The 15556-nt window shown below is 37.7% G+C and overlaps 1 protein-coding gene across 1 annotated transcript; it reads right to left on the bottom strand.

Moving 5' to 3' along the window:
- Positions 1–4081: 4081 nt before the first annotated feature.
- Positions 4082–12527, bottom strand: LOC144446187 (O-methyltransferase MdmC-like). The gene is made up of 6 exons (XM_078135941.1): positions 12419–12527; positions 12075–12220; positions 8627–8738; positions 6220–6393; positions 5048–5181; positions 4082–4234 (listed from the first exon to the last, which is right to left on the bottom strand). Exons 1-6 carry the CDS (start codon positions 12525–12527, stop codon positions 4082–4084), a joined length of 828 nt encoding a protein of 275 aa, XP_077992067.1.
- Positions 12528–15556: the final 3029 nt, after the last annotated feature.

Here is a 15556-nt window from a genome sequence, read left to right as displayed (position 1 = left end):
GGGAGCAAATCAATCGGCGACATACGAGACTTTGGTGCTGAATACATTTACGTAACGCGTTATCTGGGTCACTCAATATATGCTTTTATGTGTCATTTACAGCCCGTTTCATGTTAGTGGTCACTGGCTCTGTTTGATACAACCATGGAGAAATCAATAAGAATCTGTACATGCTACACATTAAGACAGGAAGATTAAATAAATGCATTTTGTTGCGAAATTTAATCTAAATGAAATGAATTGATGCGCCACAATATGCAGACATCAACTATAGACATCAAAACATTGGCGCCAGTGTCTGCGTCTACGTTTGATTGGTTTATTTTAATTTGACAAAATGTAGCAAGATATTAATATTTAGCTATCTGAAAGTGTAGAATGCGCTGTTTCTCATTGAGATCTGCATGGTTGTAATGAACACTGAGAACCAGGTGAACAATAACATGAATCGGACGGTGTCACCTAACCAGATCTAAAAATGTCAACGTCAGACTCATCACGTGTCATGATTTCATGAGAGGTACTAATATGTAATAGCCTACTTATTATTAAGAAGATATTTGAAAGCTTATAGTCGACTTTTAAACATATTCGATTAGTTTAATAAGCTTAACTGCATATATGCTTACACACACGTGACATAGTAATTGCATATTACTTAATCCATAGGACATTGTCTGTGGATTTCTATACCCTTTGGGCAAAGAATGTTTGTTTTGTTTCAAACTTCGTGTTTCCCCGTTCCCTGTAGAGACTCTCCCTTCTTCATCTATTGAATTAATACAGCATCTTAGATAAGTGAATTTTTTATACAACTAATGTCCTTAGACGCGCGGTGTCATACTATCCCTAGCTGACCCCCCCAAAAAAAACAAAAAACAAAAAAAACAAAAAAACAAAACAAAACAACAACAATCGGTTCACATTTTACTACGTACGTCTCATTGACGTAATGAACGAAAAAAATGCCCAAATTATCAGTGGTCTTATATTTTTACAACAACACTATAAAATGTACCCTTCGGTTACAAAAACACACACCATGGTTTTCTAGCAATAAATGAATCGCTTGAATTTTTTCTCTCGTCCCGTGTGATGAGAATTAATTAAGGGGAAAAATACAATCTATGGCCATGAATACATCTTTTGTGATATAGCTTTCAATCAAATGTCCTCTGGGTTTGCAATTTAATGAATTCTGTAAATAGACATCTGAGCTAATGAAACCGCAATTGTGATTCAAAGGCAGCTCTAAATTGTTTGTATAATTGAATATATGTAGTTGCTATTAATACTTCAATTCTGCCATAATTGTAATGACAGGTGAGGGTATTGAGAAATGGGACTATGAGTACGACTATAGTATGACGGTGTCATTGGCGCTTTAAACTGAGCCTACCGATGACGTTATTAGTTTAATAATTCTCATTTGAATATTTGTATTGACTAATTGAGTCTTATAACGAGTCTCATAAATGGTACCGTTATGGTAATATCTTAATATAAGTAATAACAATTTATATGAGTATTTCATAATTCATGGCCTATAGAAGTATATGATCCTCGACTAGACTACTATGGAAAGGGTGATTTTCATTATAGTTGCATACACCGTACGGGCGAACTGACTGATATGATTTCTGCGGGTTATGTCCACCCTCTGTCTGGTCAGCACGGAATGTTTTGCTTCATCCTATCAGGAATACCATCATGTATCATTTCGGTAAAACATGTCGAAGCGGATTTCGACTGCTAGTAGACAAATAAATGCTATGGCGCTACTGTAACTATATAAGTTTATATATTTGCCTTGTAAAGCTAAAAACGATATTGGTTTGGTGTTTTACTCATGGGACATAACGTTTTCGACACAAAGATAGACATATTTCAACTCTAGACTAACGATAACTGAGACACAACAAGCACAGTAGGATATTTTGCCCAATCACATTAAACGGTGATAACATTGCTATTCTTTCACAGTGCGGTAAAAACAGGCTTCTAATGAAAACATATTTTACATTTGCTTGATGATTTTAATGGCTGTAATCGTTCGATTTTCTAACTTATAATCGACTTGACAACTTCTACAACCCCAATGTGCACGGATCAGACCTAAACGTAATTGATTCTTTTAAATTTATAAGTTGTCTGAGTGTGTGTAATAAATGTCATGTTGCAAGAGTGAGACACCAAGCCTACATCATTTTAGCTGTAAGTGTATATGTGGGAATGTTAGGATTCCATGCAGTCTGCACACATGTTGTGAACACGGTCACTCTGCATATACACACATTTGTTCAAAAGTGTCTTGACTCATTTGGATTTGATTCGATGTTTCTCCAGTAACAATACACGAGCACAGAAGAGAGAAGAGAGAGAGAGAGAGAGAGAGAGAGAGAGAGAGAGAGAGAGAGAGAGAGAGAGAGAGAGAGAGAGAGAGAGAGAGAGAGAGAGAGAGAGAGTGAGAGAGAGAGAGAGACAGACAGACAGACAGACAGACAGACAGACAGACAGACAGACAGACAGACAGACAGAGAAAGAGACGCACGCGCACACGAGTACTGTCACTGCATATGTACACATTCTTAAAGGTTTCTTGAGTAATTTATTAATAATTCACCTAAGTTGATGATGTATACACACAAACACATTCTCTTCGCACATTTGTCCAAAAAAAGTTTAATATTTGACATATGTCGACAAAACATTAATGGTTGTCATCTAGACCAATACTATTCGCGAAATACAAACATTATTCTGCGTGACAGGAAAGAGTTGACTATGACCTCAAATCATCTATCAACACTTTGGTCTTTGCTTAAATATGAATCATCATACGACGTAAAATTGCCAAAAATTATGATATTGGAAAATCGATATTTTGTCATCTGTGACATCAGCAAGTCCGTGAACTTCATTTTCGATCAACAACCGACAAAATACACGTCAGGGTTCAGATATCAATCATTTTCATGAAATACGATGTTTTCATCATATGTATCGACAGAATAGGTAAGCATACATTTTAACTGTTCTCGGTTGGAATATATACATGTACATTTCCCTCGGGACAAGAGAATAAAAGGTTTCTCTCATCAAATTATAAATGTTTGACCTTAAGCGTTTTTGCACAAACTAATCAGATTATTTATATAAGCACGATAAATTAAATTAGAGATACTCAGATACTTGGACTTGGCTTTCTTTGGCTATATATCATTAATGCAATTTAATACATTAATGCGTCCTCAATAAAATCGCTTAGTGGTAAAATTGAATGAAGGGAAACAAAGGAAAGTTGCGGCCAAACCATGTATGAAACATATAAGAATGTGTTGATGAAAGGTTGTATAGAAATAAAAACTTATAATTCACATTGGCGGAATTAAAAAATAATTGGAGGAAATAAAACAAAATGATCAACACAGCGACTATACATGGACTGCAATTCAAACAAACAAACAAACAAACAAACAAACAAACAAACAAACAAACAAACAAACAAACAAACAAACACTCACTCACTCACTCACTCACTCACTCGCGCACGCACTCATTCACTCACTCACTCACTCACTCACTCACTCACTCACTCACTCACTCACTCACTAGGCAACTAAGACTTCTTCAAGAATAAAAACGAACTCATTCTTTCTAGGTCAATATATGGTCTCAGTCAGTCAGTCAGTCAGTCAGTCAGTTTCAATGATAAATGGCAAAAGTAACGTCTATTGCAAATCAAAACGTCCAAAGTTCTTCCAAAGAAGGCGATGCGATATTAGACACATAAGCATGCGTTTATATATTACCATGGTAACTAAGACTGTATTCCACATAGTTTCTACATTTACAAAATGATGTATGCCTAGCCATATAAATACCTGTCACTTATCCAAATAACTGTTGATGCGAGGTATCCATATGGATGGATGTCTTGAAGTCGCTGTCATGCCAGTCAGTCAGTCAGTCAGTCAGTCAATCAGTTTAAAATGTTCCAATTTATTATTGTTGTGTAACTGTTCCTGTAAAAGTTTTGGATAGCATATCCCGAAACCTTGAATCGAGTTATTAATCACTGTTACTTCTTCCTCGCCAATGTTACGCCATCAGCGATCAGTAACATCGATATATCCACTCGGTCATCGTCTTTCACCTTGACGTTGGTGGCTCTTGTACCCTCTGTAAATGGTTCATGGTCGGTAGGATTGAACACAGTACCGTACCACATCACCTAAGAAATAATGAAGTTACAATATTTATAGGCAATACGAGAAAGACAGACAATCCAACTCTGCACAGCATATAGTTGGAGATGTGGTAACATGGAGACAACAGGAAATAACATGGCACAGGATATAGGAGCAAGTCACTGCAGCAGCAAAACAACTTAAAGACACATCATGGTAGTCTTTCACTCTTGCACATGCCACACCAAAGCAATTTTGTCACTGCAGCAGCAAAACAAAGACACATCATGGTAGTCTTTCACTCTTGCACATGCCACACCAAAGCAATTTTGTCACCAATTTAAAGCTAGGCATAGCACAAGATAATACCCCCCCCCCACACACACACACACACACACACACACCTAAAGCACAATGCACTTACAGAGCAACAAATCACAATGCGGCAATGCAAAACAAAACCTTACAAATTTACCGAATAAATCTAGCTTTTAATCAACTGAAGAGATATACAACTGCCGACATCAGACCTAGGACGAATGGAACCTGTTATAAACTTGACACAGCATGTTGGACCAGCAGAGATTGAATTGTATTACATTTCATGGTTTGATACGAATAGTTGCACGGCTTTTTTTTTTTACATGTGTATGAAATACCAGGAGAACTGGAAATCTGTTTGTACCATGAATTATAGTATTATGTAAAGTGGCCATAAAACTGTTCTTATCAAATGACGGAATGTAATACAAGTCTCTATACTTCCAACATGCTGTTGTGTTTATTTTGCCTGTTGTAACAGTTCCGTTCGTCCACGGTCTGATGTCAGCAGTTGTAAATGTGATGGAAGTACTAACGTTATCCAAAGCAATGATTCCACCTCTTCGTATTAACTGCAACGATTTCTCATAATACTCCGTCATCACGATTTTGTCAGCATCCACAAACACAAAGTCGAAGGTGCCGGCCTCTCCCGCGTCAAGGAGATCGTCTTTAAAAAAAGGAAACAGAAAATGGGAATTATATACAATAGCGCTAGAAACACGTGATTAAAAGCTAGATTTATTTGGTAAATTTGTAAGGTTTTGTTTTGCACTGCCGCATTGTGATTTGTCGATGGTACTTCTCTTTCATCGCAAATTGATGGAGAGACGCGGGTAGGGGTTTTTTGACAGCAAAATGGATTTTCAAATTCTGAAAAGGTGCAGAACAAAGTACAATAGGTCTAGAGGACATCGGAAGTCAGATCAGTAGTAAAGTCATACATGGAAAAGTGTAGTTCTTTGGGAAAACTATCTATAACACGAAATAAGCATAAGTCTGGCTAAACGGTGCAGTTCTTATGGTTTCTGACAAAGCTTGAACTCTCAGAAGAAATACCATAAACAAGTTAATATCACGTGCCTCGTCATGGCAGGGATCGATGAAGCTCGTCAAAATAAATGTGTCAAGTGATTCTTAAAATTTCATGAAGACCAAGCCAAACAATTACTTTGTCGAATGCATGGCTCTACCTCGTTTTTTCCCAGTCAACCACGAAGTTGTTATTGCAATTTGAGGGAAAATATATCGAAAATAGTGTGAAAAAACGCAATTATTAACTGTGTTATGCTATCGAGGGTGCTATACTCGGCACTGCAAAAGAAGGAACTTAGAAGTACCACAAAAAAGAGATGTCAAGACCCTCCCCTCCTCCTCCCCCTGCACAAGAATGAAACAGTTCGATACCTTGAATCACTCCCTTGAATTGCCTATTTAAGTATTTCACTAAGAAGTTTATAATCGTATCCACATATTATATTTTGCTTGACCTTATTCAACTTTAGTTACAGATTAAAAAAAAAAAAAAAAAAAAAAAAAAAAAAAAAATTCACTATGACGCTTTCTCAAAGGTTTGTCTTTTTCTTTGTTGATCGCGTTAAGACTTTGGTAAATCGTTGGTGATTCACCACAATGTACGTACTTGTTGATTAAGGACACATTTTGAGAGAGTAAACTCAGAATGTATTATATTCGATTCATCACTTACCGAGTGTCTTCAGCGCTGGTTGTATTCGTAAATCAATCTTATGGTTCACTCCAGCAGTTTTCCAGTATTTTCTTCCAAAATCTGCAAACTTTCCCTCTATGTCACAAGCCACTACTTTCCCATCCTCTGGTAAAGTCATCGCCATACTCACAGCATTGTAGCCGGTGAAGGTTCCTCATTAAGACAGAAATAACAGACAGCGAATACATTTGAGAAGTTGTTTCGCCATTGGGGGCGCTGTACTCTACATCGCAAACGAACCGGCTGAGGCTCTTGAAAGCGAAAACGTAGACACCTGAGTGAAATTCACTATGGAATCTATGAATAAACTATATACAAAGGACAAAGGTTTATGCTGTAAAACGATGGAGAATTGTTTATGCAATATCTCGATTGCTCTATGGGGAAAATGGTCAGCAAAATGTACCCATACATTGAGTTAAGGTAACAGTGGATGAGATATGCTAAGATAATCATAAAAAACATGCAAATTATTGTACGGCGATGAGTTCATATGACATCATCTAAACATTAATGCATTTTATCAGAGATAAACTCTGAAGAGGCGCGTTTTCAGAGCTTGATAATATTTGAATGAATACCACACTCCTGACCTAGTTCAGTGATCCTTATAATTGCCATTTTCGCAATAACTTGAATTTACACGGTGGTCTTGGCTTTGGTGTGCATATGATTTCCTGTCGGGCTTGCCTTCATTTCTTCAGTACTCATTCATGGTTGTTGTGTGAATTCTCACTGGGCGTCAACACCTTCATCGTTCGAATTCTTCACAATCAATCTATACAATTATAATACCTTAGCGGGCGAGATGAATTTGGGAGTCGGAATCTTTGTAATTAGTCCGTGGGGTTTGTTTTCTTTTCACTTTTACACATTGTTCACTGTCACCTCGTGAACGCGTTCTCCTAATAATGTGGCCTATAGTTTACCGTGACACAATAACATATGCTTGACCCTGGGTTTGCTACTGTTATACACTCCAACCATTCTTTTTAATCATTATTATTTCTGTGGTTTTTTTTGTACGTTTTTGTATTCTCAAGCATCTAAATTAGATCAAAGGAACCGACAATATTGACAATGACAAATCGAAGACTAGAGGACAATTATTTGAGCGTATACCTGCCACAGAAAACGGCGATCAAATCGATTCTTAATGCCCACTGTTACTAGGTATAAACAATAACCAAAGAAGGGCACCCTCAAGTGTTGGTGTTCGAAGGTAGATACTAATACATGCAATGGGTTGACGTTTTAGACATTCCACTAAAGATACAATACAAAGACAAACAGTCGCAGGGGCGACAACATAAAGTCCAGTGGAGGTAAAAATGTGAAAACCAACTCTATGCAAAGTTGGAAACGTGTGTATGTAAAGGGCGAGTAGCAGCCAACTTCAAATATTCGTTGCTCTCGACACTTACATCTACCTGCATGATCGTAGAAACACTTTCACATCGTTACGTGCGGGATGCCGTGCAATTCCAACGCATGCGCATGTCATGCAACAGGAAATTTTGTCGCAGTGAAAATTTTGCACGTGACACCGGCTAATTAAGTGGCAGCTAGCAGCCATAATATTTGATCGGAATCTAGGGTGATTTTTAAGGCATGGATCATTGACTGTTTTGTAGATATCGAATTTCATTAGCAGTTTTATACAAATAAACAACAAACAGATGTGTAATTTCCCGTCAAGTTGATTAAAACTCAGTTGTGAGCGTTTTGTGTGAGTCTAAATGGTGCCTTGTTTGTTCATCCTGAAATTAAAAGTCGTTTTTTGCTATAGGACTCCTCATTACTGTCTTAAATGTTCGTACAATTAATTTCAGGCCTTGCCATCTCAACTGTTACATGTGGCACGCTCCCTTGATGTTTAAAGTCATGCATACACACGTTTTATCATTTGGCCCTTTATATTGATACTATGCCCAGTGTATACAAATGTACAAAACCATAATTAACGTATTTGCGTTGCGTTGAGAATTCAAAATTTCCTGTTGGTTGAAAATTGCATAGAATAATGAACCCTGGTGTTGAGAATTATAGAAATGTTCATTTCTTGGCAAATTATCCTCAAAACGGAAAACCCCGTCTGCTGCTAACCAGCAGGCTAATATGACTGTAAAACTTCCACACCTTCTTCGGTGTTGTGTTACTTCTGGATATATGCGCTATGAGGACTCCCGGTAAAAGTTGGGAGTCCTCGCAGCGTGTATATGCAGAACCACTCCCGGATCAGAGATCAGAGTATGTCTACGGAAGTCTTTGGGTCTCCCGAGACATAGAACGACGAAGGACAAACAAGAGTTGAAAGGGGGTTAGATGTGACACACGAATGGGGAGTAAATGAATAAAATGGAATAATGCAGTAAAACGACCTCACCTATTTCGATGACTTTCTTGGCATTCAAAAGTTTTAATATGATGGTAAAGAACTGGCATTCTTCAGGAGGGCACAGCATGAATGCTTCGTCTTTGAATGAACTTATTGTGTCCTGAAATACCAAAAATAAAAGTAAAATAATCACAAGCTTGTCATTATTTCTTAGTAAGGTCAATACCCGTTATATGTTTATGTTACTAAGCTTACACCATGCGGAAAGGAAAGTCGATAGTTATTATTATTAAAACTATACACATTTCCTGTAGTACAACCCTTGCAACGGTTATCTAGAAATACTGCTGATCAGAAATTGGTAGCAGACAATCAAGACTGGCTTTGTAGATACTGAAGTCTTCTGCTTATCACACTATCAAATTGACGTACATGCATTGATAAAAAGCAACAGTGGGTGCACAGACATGAACAAACTGATAAAAGCATGGGCATTGCATGATTCCACATCTGAGGCACTCGCTAATGAATTAATCTATTGTATGTAATGTATGATATTGTGATATCACTTTTGACAATTTCGATTCAAAGCCAGTTTTAATCGTCCACCACCACCACCACCACCACCACCACCACCACCACCACCACCGACATTCTGATCAACAGCATTTTTAGACAACTGTTGCATGGGTTGTAATACGACTAGTAGCATTTCTAGACAACTACTGCATGTATCATGTATTAATGTCATGTATCATTACACTTCGACAACATTGCCACATGAGTTACCCGGCTCCTCTGACAATTGGTTCATTTTTGCAATTTAATTATAAATGGATTAGACACTTGGGGGATTATAGGAATCCTCTTGTAACAACGGCCTTGAAACAAAACAAAAAACCGAGAGCTTTGATTTTTAGCACTTTGACCATGGATGATTCAAAGTGTCAATATCACACATAGGGTAAAACGGTATAGAACCATAGACACGGTCTGTGATTGAACCCAGTGTTGTAAACTTATTACATTTTGTATTTCTATATCAAGGGTATGCGAAATTAAACCACGATAGAGTTTATTCACAGGATATTCGGCGTACACAACGTAAATTTGCTGCTTTTTATTCCAGTGGACAGGGCAAAGTCCGTCGAATTATACAGACTCTAACTCAAACAGTCTCACCATCATTCCTGGGATACAGGCCCCGATACCATAAATAACATTAATAAGAAAGTTTTCTGAGGTGAGCCCACTGCCATAAATTATTTTGACTATATATATTTTAATACAATGTTGATGTCTGTACATGCCTTATAAGACATAACTATTGTCGTCTGTCATTGTTCTAGAACAATTGATTGTTCATTAGGCATCCCTCATGGGTTCAATGTTAATGCAGGAGGAAACGTCCGGAGTGCTCGAGGAAAACCTGCACTGTTCGGTAGAGTCAAACTGAACGACTTTTCTTATCTTCAGAGTTGTACATTAATCAAACCCTGAATGGGTTCGAACCCCGACCGCAGTGGTAAGAGGCCTAGGCAAGTAGCTTAACCACTCGGCCACCGACAACCCAAAGTGGTTGGTTTTGGTTACTGTATGTTGTAAAAATTTAATATCGAAGTGGGCAAAAGAGTATGATCTGTTTTAATGACATTCGTGTGTGTGTGTGTGGGGGGGGGGGGGTGACTTAAAAGATATAGTATCTCTTTGCCACTGTTGATTATTTCTCGGTAAGCCAATACTTGAAGAAAAAAAATCGACAAAAGTGTTAATGTCTACCTTTAATCTCGTCACGAACCATTGATTTGTAGGATTAGAACATCGAATGTAGGAGACTATTGGCACTAAGTATATTTAATCAATATTGCCTACTTTTAAATTCACATTCTTCATATGTGGATACGTTATGTTGTTGCTAGTACTAAACGTCGATTTAGTCAGTGCTAAGTGAAGGCACAATGAAGTGATGTTTATTAAATCGATAACTAACTCTTAAAACATGATTGCTTTTTAATTCATAATAAGTCGCCGAATTTGAAAAAAAAAAATCGTTGAAATGTACACCATTGAAATGAACCGAATGCATGCATTTTACGAGTGACACGTGAAATTGTCGACACATCATCAAAAATGGGGTTAGTGATCATGAGTGAAAAATGTATTCATCTATGCTTACAGGTTTGAAACGACTCAGCAGACCATTCAACAAGCCCTTCTCATAAACTGTTATTTGGCATCAAAACGCATATGCGTTTTTGTTGCCAAATAACAGTTTATGAGAAGGGTATATGGTCTCAACAAAACTCAACTGAAAAGGTTTTTTTTAGAAACATTGACTGCATTCGTACTGATCTGGCCGATGCTATCAATGAGTTCGCATTCAGACGGGTGAGCGTAATTCACAGTGAAGCTGTTTATTTGATATACAGTCATTTTACGAAGCACTCTTTTAAACAACGTGTACACTTGCAAGAAAATGAAGTGAAGAATTTAAAGCATGCACAGGTCAATGCACTAATCATCGGTTTGGGAGTCTATTAGTCTTCCCGTGTTTTTGATTTCTTTAAAAAGTAAAAGTTTTTATTTATTTATTTGAGATGTCTACATGATTACCCCATTTACAGACACTCTGAAATTGGAAAGACTAAAATACATACAATATTTACAAAACTAGTAAAAATAGAAATAAAATAAATTAAAAGAAGATATTGAAAAATTACCGAAATTGCGTTAAGTTCACACATCGACTATTTCATTTGGGACATCTTTTCTAAAAGTACTGAGACTTGAAAATATGTCAGTGTTTTGCAAGGTGTTGATAAAATTGAAGGTCCTAGGTAAAAACGAGTTTTTCCTTTGAATAGAATTAAAACGAGCCATTTTAAATGTGTAGTGGGAACGGAGATGGCACATGAAACGGAACATTGGCAACAATATACATTGAGTTAAAAGAGCATTTATATAAAAAGACTCGTAATAAAAGTCGATTGTCTAAAACTTCGATCTAAGGTTGTTATAACCGTTCAGAGATCCCATTACACTTTTTTAGTCTGAAATGTTCATCAGAAGATGTTTTTCGTTTTTCCCGAATTTCTGTGATAGTATTATCGTTTAGGAATTTAAGTTATAGATGATTATCACCATTTTTAATCGTCGTAGCCTTGTTCCCGTTATCCGTGAACAAGTTAGTTAGGCTGCAATCCATGCGGATGTTGATTTTAAATTTTGGTTTGTGATGGGAAAACCAAAATTTAAAATACGCATCACTTATATGGTAGAACGTAAGTGTTATTTACATAGTTATTTGCTGGTAAGCGCTCCTCACGTTCTTCTGCGAGTCAGTGAGACTGTGTGGGCACCTCATAGCACTGAGAACGTATGGAGCGCTGTCAATGGCTAATTAATGCCAATGGTTCCTCTTCTCAGTTGCTAACGTTTCAAATTAAGCACGGGCGTTACATCTCTTGAGAATACATACACTACCTTACGGACTTACCTTTCTCAACTCGGCAAGAACGCCAGGTTCACGTAAGGAATGATCGATCATATACTTGATTTGGGGATCACTGTCACACATGAAACTTTTGATGCTCTTGTTTTCCCATGGTTTCTTGACATTCCTTCGGTTTGAAAGTTTGTATCCTGGAAAAAATGGAATTACATGTAAATAGAGTAATCATCAGTCCAAACAGTTTACAGTTTTAGTTTGGTTTAATCAGCTGAAAATACAATTTAGTCATCTAAATATGTTTTTTTTCCTTTGAGTTATGCAAAAACAGTTTCCCATCCATTCCAGGGGTTATGCTAGTAATATATAAAGATGTGGGTATGGCATCTAACCTGCAATACTTCCAATTGCTGCTATCGCTGCTCCTAATGCACTGAGGCCGGCCATGATAAACGCCTTGTCCTGTACGGCGTGATTCAAAGCTTGCAACAGTGATGACATAGCAAGTTCCTTGTCGTCACGTCACCGGTCTTCAAGTAAAATTCCAACTGCAGGTGATATCACAGCCACGACACAGTATAGCAGAATGCCCATACGCTACACCAGCACTGTCAAGTACATGTAAACCGCGCTATCTAATTGGTCGCTCCATGTGAAATGCAAAAGCCTTGGGTTTTTAATAGATCACCGTTAACACGTGGGAACTCTGACAGTTTACAGGAAAGGCGGCTGTGGTCCTGGGTGATCATGCACCGTTTACAACAAAGTATAATGAATCCACTTGGTTGTTTGACCGCCCTTGTTCGTTTATGTTGATGTAGGTACTTTTATTATCATTGGCTTATTTGTAAGACGGTGCACTCTTTCTATCCCTATTGAAATAGTTCCCTTTTTTGTATCAAGTGGAAAGGAACGGGTCGCCAGTAACAATTATGTACATTCTGTTTCGCATCATTAACGACAATTTTTTTATATTCCGGAATTATAAAATCACTGAATGAATGGGGGGAACAAATGTAGTGATGTTTTTGTTCCACGTACAGAAGCCTATTTTGTCGAAATTTATCTCCATTGCAGTTAGCCGAAAAACAGATATGCTGTATACTATTCTGTTGGTGAGTGTTTGCACATGAGCAAAGTGCAGACTCACCCAAACACTGGGGTTCACGTAGTGGTGTACGTATGTGACGTGAATTTGATAATCGTTTTCTGTACATTTGATGATTTCGCAGATTTTTATTTTATTTTACATAATTCAGTTATTTTTATAATGTAAATGTCATTGCAATCCCGAACAACGAAAGTATCGGATGCTCACGTTTGATCTTCTTTTCGTTCACGATCTGAGAGATTTACGGACTTAACCCTTTTACATAAAAGAGAGTAAACGTATTACTGAGAAAAAAGTATAGGTGAGATGAACTGGCCATGGAGAGAGTATACTTTTTGTGGTGTAAACCAGTGTGGACGTCAGGTCGGAACGTTATCCAATCGCGAAGTGCGTTGCACCAACCCCGGATGAACTGAGGAAACCTACGATTGGTCAACGAAGATGATTAACAAGTTGTCACTTATTTTCATTAATAGTGTATGACATGTATACCGTACATGTATATTTTTGCAGGTGGCTAGCCACTCCGATTTGAAACGATCGATGAGTACACCCCAGACTTGCAGGTACAATGCTAGAATTAATTCCTTAGCGTCTCTCTCTGGATTCTTTTATATTTTCATTCACAGAAATTTAAAGAAAAAATGCTTGCGTTACGTTTTTTTCTTCAAATTATCGCCATTCTGTTTATAATTGTATTTATGAAGTTCGATGAAGGGTTGACAAATAACCAATTTGGTGTGAAATGAATCAATCAACACTCTTGTGTAATGTTTTTGGCTGTGGAAAAAATTACTTATCGACTTTCCGGATCTGAGAACAGCATACTACCAGGGAGCCTTCAGTAATTGCAAGGGGGGGGGGTTGAAGATGATGACGACGACACTGCAAATCGGCTACCGCTATCGGAGGAGGACCATATTTTTTAGAAAATGGGATTACTCCAATTAGGAGAGGGACACGTTTTACTTTGAATCTTCATTCTATTATCCAATTTTGCATTATTCTGGCGTTCCACCGCTGCCACCAATTCTACACCCCACTGCTGCCACATCAGTTAGCGGTCAGGGTCAGGTTTAGGGTTAGGTGCATATCAATCAAATGGCTGCTGACAACCATACAGTGAATTAATTGTCAGTTGTGTTGTAATGTGATGTGATGTGATGTGATGTGATGTGATGTGATGTGAAGAGATGAGTTGGTCTCACAGGAGTAAAACGGGAACAGTTGGGTAAGATATTAGGAATAATGTTGTGGAGATGTTGACTTCGGTCCTGACAATGTCAGGAGTGTGGCAATCTAATCTTTAGGAATTGTGGTCTTCGGCTCAACCAATGAGTCCAACACACATATTAATCAAATTGTGCCTTCACATAATTTAGCCTGTAGGTACTTATAAAGCCGCCATGGAGGTGGGTTATATTTCCATGGTCGAGCGCAATAACCACAGGCACTCGAATCAATGTGTATGATTTTTTTTTAAATGTATAGTGAATATCCCCCCAAATCATACAGATTGATTCGACAGGCACGGCATGCAATAACCACATTGCCGGTCACCTGGAACAACGCCCTCTTCCGTTGGTAGTCGTACAGTTTCAACTTTGACCCCACAATGCTGGCCGTTGTCATTGACGAAGGTGTACATTGCATTGCTTGAGTTACTGAGAAAATCATCTCAATATTCGTGCTAATATCGTCGCCATACTTTCAGGACGCTTTCAAGATATAGGTAATTTGCTTATAATTCATTTTGTTGTGAAATTAGCGAGAACATGTGTAGTGAAATTGGAAAGGACATGTGTACACACACACACACACGATCATCATTTGACTCAACGCGCGGGTGATTTGATTTGAAATGGAAGCGAAGCTTGAATAGTCTTGAAAATCGTATCGATAACGTTATGCGGTATCTGTTTTCCGTCTTTTCATGTTTCCAGCCCACCAATGTTACAACGCTAAACATCCATGAATACAAAATTTTCAACCTTGCGTCGCAAGTTAGTGCTGCTAAATTGAAGGGTGTACGTTGGACTTAATTTGGCGATACCAAGGCGTTTGTACTCAGTATTTCGAAAACCCCGTTTTAAAAGTCCGAACAAAGCAAATTTTCACCTCAGTTACCCATGTATATGTCCTTGTTCATACGTTTGATAGTATGTAAAGACGACTTTGCCATCATATCCTTGAGATGTAGCTATACCATACATAAAACACTGTAGGAACATGTTTGAAAACATAGATTCGCTACTGTACAGAAATATTCAAAGTTTGAACGCTTCTAAAATGGTATATGTCGGCAAACCTTCATTATATGATATATACGAGTACGTGTACAGCTGTCGTTATCAAGAGAAGTTACTGACCTTAGCTTAGATAAGTTAGTTTAGAATTAGAATTAGATTTTGACCTGAAT

This window comes from Glandiceps talaboti, chromosome 15 (assembly GCF_964340395.1).
Source record: "Glandiceps talaboti chromosome 15, keGlaTala1.1, whole genome shotgun sequence".
NCBI classification, from domain to species: domain Eukaryota; kingdom Metazoa; phylum Hemichordata; class Enteropneusta; family Spengelidae; genus Glandiceps; species Glandiceps talaboti.
The sequence above is the reverse complement of the archived record's forward strand: the minus strand, read 5'-3'. Positions and strand labels throughout refer to the sequence as shown.